At 45.2% G+C, this 6489-nt stretch overlaps 1 protein-coding gene and 1 long non-coding RNA gene across 2 annotated transcripts in view; both read left to right on the forward strand.

The window, feature by feature from the left end:
* LOC106820868 overlaps positions 1 to 6489 on the forward strand; it is a 95956-nt gene that overhangs the window by 74480 nt on the left and 14987 nt on the right. Inside the window, exons 98-104 of the mRNA XM_014825462.1 lie at positions 2539 to 2615; positions 2847 to 2982; positions 3424 to 3635; positions 4088 to 4211; positions 4691 to 5048; positions 5274 to 5391; positions 5777 to 5916. Of these exons, the coding sequence (XP_014680948.1) occupies positions 2539 to 2615; positions 2847 to 2982; positions 3424 to 3635; positions 4088 to 4211; positions 4691 to 5048; positions 5274 to 5391; positions 5777 to 5916 (1165 nt within the window). The remainder of the gene's footprint in view (positions 1 to 2538; positions 2616 to 2846; positions 2983 to 3423; positions 3636 to 4087; positions 4212 to 4690; positions 5049 to 5273; positions 5392 to 5776; positions 5917 to 6489) is intronic.
* Positions 1216 to 2532, forward strand: LOC106820882. The gene is made up of 3 exons (XR_001395662.1): positions 1216 to 1357; positions 1444 to 1484; positions 1923 to 2532. It is a non-coding gene; the product is annotated as an uncharacterized LOC106820882 (long non-coding RNA).

Consider the following 6489-nt stretch of genomic DNA (forward strand, 5'->3'; position numbering starts at 1 on the left):
AGGGTTGTCTGTGTAGAGAATGACGTTAGCCATTCAGCTATGAGAGTGAGCGTAGCAGGAAGGAATAGTAGCGTGCACTTACGTGAAGGTTGTCTGTGGTGAAGAATGAGTTAGCAGCAGCTATGGAGAAGGTGAGACGTAGCAGGAAGGAATAGTAGGTGGCACTTACGGAAGGTCTGTTGTGTGTGAAGAATGAGTTAGCAGCAGCTATGGAGAAGGTGAGCGTAGCAGGAAGGAATAGTAGTGGCACTTATCGTGAAGGTTTGTGTGTGTGAAGAATGAGTTAGCACAGCTATGATGAGAGAGTGAGCGTAGCAGGAAGGAATAGTAGGGCACTTGACGTGAAGGTTGTGTGTGTGAAGAATGAGTTAGCAGCAGCTATGCGGAGAAGGTGAGCGTAGCAGGAAGGAATAGTAGGTGCACTTACGGAAGGTGTGTGTGTGTGAAGAATGAGTTAGCAGCAGCTATGGAGAAGGTGAGCGTAGCAGGAAGGATATAGGTGGCACTTACGTGAAGGTTGTTGTGTGTGAAGAATGAGTTAGCAGCAGCTATGGAGAAGGTGAGCATAGCAGGAAGAATAGTAGGTGCACTTACGTGAAGGTTGTCTGTGTGAAGAATGAGTTAGACAGCAGCTATGGAGAAGGTGAGCGTAGTAGCAGGAAGGAATAGTAGGTGGCACTTATGTGAAGGTTGTCGTGTGTGAAGAATGAGTTAGCATGCAGCTATGGAGAAGTGAGCGTAGCAGAAGGAATAGTAGGTGCCACTTACGTGGAAGGTTGTCTGATGTGAAGAATGAGTATAGCAGCAGCTATGGAGAGGTGAGCGTAGCAGGAAGGAATAGTAGGTGGCACTTACAGGTGAAGTGTTGTGTGTGTGAAGAATGAAGATTAGCAGCAGCTATGGAGAAGGTGAGCGTAGCAGGAAGGAATAGTAGGTGGCACTTACGTGAAGGTTGTTGCTGTGTGAAGAATGAGTAGCATCAGCTATGGAGAAGGTTGAGCGTAGCAGGAAGAGAATAGTAGGTGGCACTACGTGAAGGTTGTGTGTGTGAAGAGATGAGTTAGCATCAGCTATGGAGAAGGTGAGCGTAGCAGGAAGGAATAGTAGGTGGCACTATGGGAAGTTGTCTGTGTGAAGAATGAGTTAGCAGCAGCTATGGAGAAGTGAGCGTAGCAGGAAGGAATAGTAGGTGCACTTACGGAAGTGTGTCGTGTGTGAAGAATGAGTTAGCAGCAGCTATGGAGAAGGTGAGCGTAGCAGGAAGGAATAGTAGGTGGCACTTATGTGAAGGTTGTGCTGTGTGTGAAGAATGAGTTAGCATCAGCTATGGAGAAGGTGAGCGTAGCAGGAAGGAATAGTAGGTGGCACTTACTGGAAGGTGTGCTGTGTGATAGAATGAGTAGCATCAGCTATGGAGAAGGTGAGCGTAGCAGGAAGGAATAGGTAGGTGGCACTTACGTGAAGGTTGTGTGTGTGAAGAATGAGTTAGCAGCAGCTATGGAGAAGGTGAGCATAGCAGAAGGATAGTAGGTGCGCACTTACGGTGAAGGTTGTCGTGTGTGAAAGAATGAGTTAGCAGCAGCTATGGAGAAGGTGAGCGTAGCAGGAAGGATAGTTAGTGGCCGACTTACGGGAAGGTTTTGTGTAATCCGATCCCTTGCGAACAGCATGGAGACACCTCTCCCGTGCCGGGCGACAGCAGACGGCCAGTAGGCCTCCACTCGGATGAGTGTGTGAAGATGAGTAGCAGCACGCTATGGAGAAGGTGAGCGTGAGCAGGAAGGAATAAGTAGCGTGGCACTTACGGGAAGGTTGTGTGTGCTGTAAGAATGGTTAGCAGCAGCTATGGAGAAGGTGAGCGTGCAGAAGGAATAGTACGGTGGCCTTAGCGGGAAGGTTGAGTTGTGTGTGTGCAGGATGAGTTTAGCAGCAGCTATGGAGAAGGTGAGCGTAGCAGGAAGGAATAGTAGGTGGCACTTATGTGAAGGTTGTCTGTGTGAAGAATGAGTTAGCATCAGCTATGGAGAAGGTGAGCGTAGCAGGAAGGAATAGTAGGTGGCACTTATGTGAAGGTTGTCTGTGTGAAGAATGAGTTAGCATCAGCTATGGAGAAGGTGAGCGTAGCAGGAAGGAATAGTAGGTGGCACTTATGTGAAGGTTGTCTGTGTGAAGAATGAGTTAGCAGCAGCTATGGAGAAGGTGAGCGTAGCAGGAAGGAATAGTAGGTGGCACTTATGTGAAGGTTGTCTGTGTGAAGAATGAGTTAGCAGCAGCTATGGAGAAGCGTCGTGAAAGAAGAGCGAGGCAGCAGCTATGGGGAAGCTCAGTGAATGAACAGTTAGCAGTTTTGAGAACAACTAACAGCTGTATTAAGGCATGTGAGGAGGATTCGTACGTGATTGACAGGCTAGCAAGCAGCTACGGAGGAGGGAGGATAGAACCAACCTATTGAATGATTCATTTATGTCTCTATTTAGGTTAGTTAAGAGATTTTGTGTGAACCCACCTCTAATCTTTCGTCATTCACTTTCCATGCAGGGCGTACTATTGTCCTATCAACACACCACCTTGATGAAGCAGATATTATGAGCGACAGAGTAGCGATCATACACCAGGTGCTCCTTCAAATACATTATCTAACCACCGCTGATATTTCACAGTCTCATGACTTGTTTGTAGACAAATTATGATTCATGACTTATGAATATTTTGTTGACATCTGTTGGCACAATCAAAATTTTGTGAGGAAAAAATTCATTTTTATTTTGTGTTTTTTCTCTGAAAGTGGATTCGACATCAGTAGTGTATTATTGGACATACTTGTAATAAATAACCGCATGTTACAGGGCAAGCTGTTGGCTTGTGGATCGTCGTTATATCTGAAGAGTAAGCTTGGCAGTGGGTATCAGCTGACCATACGCAAGACTTTGGAGGGCAGAGGGTTTGGCACATGTTCTAACCTTCACAACCCTGCTGGTAGAAGTAAGGCATTGTTAAGCCTGTTTTGTACTATGTAAATTTTTTATTGTGATTCAACCTGGAAATTATAGGCAATGTGCTGATAATGAGAACTATCAGATAAGAACTAGGTAAAATTACCAATTAGTTGTGCAAAAATCTGTGCACACTGTTCGCAACTGCGAAAGGCCATATTTTTCTGGTGCACTTTCAACATTCATTCCTAAAAATTACCATGTAGTACATATCATAGAGCACTATATTGGCTCTGTGCGATAAATTCGATATGTTGATTTTAATGATATATAATATATATATATATATATATATAAACACATGGAGCATCTCCATCGTAATATATAATATATAATTTTATATACTTATTATTATTATAACTACTAGTATAAGAATCATAAGAATAATAATATACTAGTTATAATAGTATACTGGTGCGAATCATTGCAGGTGCGTTTGATGTGAAGCGGGTGCTAGGATTGGTGCGACGACATATCGCCAACGCCCAGCTCGTGGAAGATCTCCAGCAGGAGGCGCTACTGCTGCTGCCGAACGACGACGACGATGTCCGCCGTTACCACCAACTGTTCAATGCCCTGGACACTAATGCAAGCGCCCTCTGCATTGAGAGCTACGGCATCTCTGGCACCACACTAGAGGAGGTTAGTAGCACGCTTGGGAAAAAAACATGCATAATAATTAAAGGAAATGTCCTGTTCATGTTTAGGAATTTTTATGGCGCATACGTAGAATTGTCCATAGATTATTTTATGGGTGGCAGGTTCCAGAGAATATACTGTTTATGTATCACCCATTAATTTCCATTTTGCATGAGTTTCTTGGACGAAAGCGGTTTCACTTTTGGTACATGAAAATTTATGCATAATAATCATTCACGTTTTATGTGCAAAACAGTCACAAAAATACCTGTCTGGTCAGGGTATTATATTCTATTATTTATGCATGAAACATGCAAGAAACATGCCGGGAATGTTAATATTCATAGCCACGTGGGTTTTAGCTGAGTGCACTTACACCTGCTGCTAGGGAGTTAAAATAAAAATAAAAAACGTGTACGACCTTCGCAATGACCTTGCGTGCGTTGTGTTTTCAGGTGTTCCTGACTCTTTGTGAGCAGGCGGACGAAGGCTTGCCGATGACTGGTAGCAAGAACAACTATCAGATGGTACGGCACCTGCGCAACACAGACGACGCAACCGAGTCTCGCAACCTCAACGGTAACCATCGCAGTGGAAGGCGGCACGCGACATCCTTAATCTTCAGCATTAGCGTTAATAGCGTACACTAGATAGCATAGTCGCAAATATTGCCCCCGGCTATTCTCTAAGAGATCTTTGTTGTTTTTAGTCGTGTGAATGTGTGTGGTGTGGCTGCATAGATTCCACAGTTCAGTTCGTTTTGGCCCGGTACTCCATTCAGTGTAATTCATCTACATTTAACTTTTCATGACATCTACAGAAACGCTCCAGCGATCTCGCCTTTGTTCTATCTTTGGAATCTTCCGGCTGGTGTGTGGATGATACCCGAGTGATGATATCATGTATTTTCCCACACAGCTCAGGGCGATCTGACCGGGAAGGAGCAATACACCAGCCTCCTGATGCTCCAGTCATCTTGGCTTTGTTCAGTCTTTATAGACTCCCAGTTAAGAGTATGGTGATACCCGACTGATGATGTCATGCATTTTCCCACACAGCTCAGGGCGATCTGACCGGGAAGGAGCGCTACACCGGCCTCCTGATGCTCGTCATGCAACTGCATGCTCTCCTCGTCAAGCGCCTGCACCACTCCCGCAGGAACTGGAAGTACTTTCTCCTGATCTTCCTGCTGCCCTGCATCTTCCTCGCCGTTGCGATGGGCTTCACCGTCATCAAGCCGATCGTTGGCGACCAGCCCTCCATCGTGCTGCTGCCAGCCATCTACGGTCCGCGTGCCGCGTCGTTCATCGCCTACGACGACGCGCAGCATGGTGCTGACGACGCCGACCGCCTGCTCAACTCACTGCTGCACCCGCCAGGTGTCAGCACCTCCTGTCTAAACGATTTTCCAGAAAGGTATATGTTTGTTGCTGTTTTTGACGTGTTTTAGGTTATGTAAATAATATGTGTTGTACTAGAAATAATGTAATGGTGGCGCTGACTGTGATTACTACTACCAACAATAACCCACAGTCACAGAACACCAAGGGTTGGTAATTTTCTTAGCAGACAACAGGGACATTCCCATGTTTCAGGCGTGCTGCTGCCACTCCCATGTTACCTAATACTCTGTTTGTCTAGGGGTGCATATGAGTGTGAGTACAGTGGTGAAAAGGGCTTCAGTTTGGATTATATGAGCAAGGAGGACAAGGCCAAATATGCTGAGGAGAAAGATTGCTCTTGTAAATCTGGAGTCCAGGTAAGATTCCTCAAATATGTCTGATAATGAACAGCAGACTTGCTATTTTATTTAAGCAAAACACTCGCGTTTTAGGCGTGAAAGAAATGCACACACGCTAGAACATGTAGTTGAGTATGTCTGAAGGTGTTCAAGTCAATTAGAAGCTAGGGGTATGTTGTGGTTTTAACTCCTTGTGCTAAGAAACATTTTATTAAGACGAAACTAGGGGCAAATTAAAACATTTCTCAGTAATAGTCTGAACTTGCATTTGGTGCACATAGAACGGCATCACGTGTGCATGTATATCAACTGCACAGTGCATGAGAATACAGTGTAAATGCGGTCTGCATAAATTGGCCACTGACTGTGTGCACGCGTGTTGACCTGAGTCTTCCTCGGGCAGTCATGTCCAGTTGGAGCAACTGGCTACGTGCCACCTCGTTGGGTGACCAACACTTCAGATATCATCTATGACCTGCGGGATATGCCTATAGGATTAACTGAATACCTGCTCAAGAGCCACCAAGAGTTTATCCAGAAGAGGTGAGTGCCAACTATAGTAGGAAACTACAATAATATGTATGAGAATGTAAAGACAGGAACAGGTAGCAATGTCGTTAAAACGGACTGATTTTGAAAGGAGTGAGCGACTGCAGGCCAAACTAGTATAACAATACATGCATGAGGCATGAACCAATAATCTGTACGTGTATACCATTTAGAGCTTTCAATAATTTGTTTTACCTATTTTTAGCTCATCTGACATAGTCAGATGCAGCTTGTAGAATCGCATGATCGTGCGTCCGTCCGTGTGTCCGTGCGTGCGTGCGTCAACAGTTGGGCACAAATCTTAACCGCTCGACGTACGGTCACGATATTCGGCACATCGGGGGGGATCGTCAAAACGAGTTGGGATGTCGAAGCTGGGGGTCAAAGGTCAAGAGGTGTAAAAGAAGGGGGAACATTCACTCCTTAACTTAAGGTATAGAGAGGAAATGCAGAATTGCGGCACAATTCTAAACGGCTCGACCTAGGCTCGTGATAGTCGGTGTATAGCATAATGGTAGGAAAAGCCATCACTGTGCCGAAATTGGAGGTCACAGGTCAAAGGTCAAT

This window comes from Priapulus caudatus, unplaced genomic scaffold (assembly GCF_000485595.1).
Source record: "Priapulus caudatus unplaced genomic scaffold, Priapulus_caudatus-5.0.1 Scaffold51, whole genome shotgun sequence".
NCBI lineage: Eukaryota > Metazoa > Priapulida > Priapulimorpha > Priapulimorphida > Priapulidae > Priapulus > Priapulus caudatus.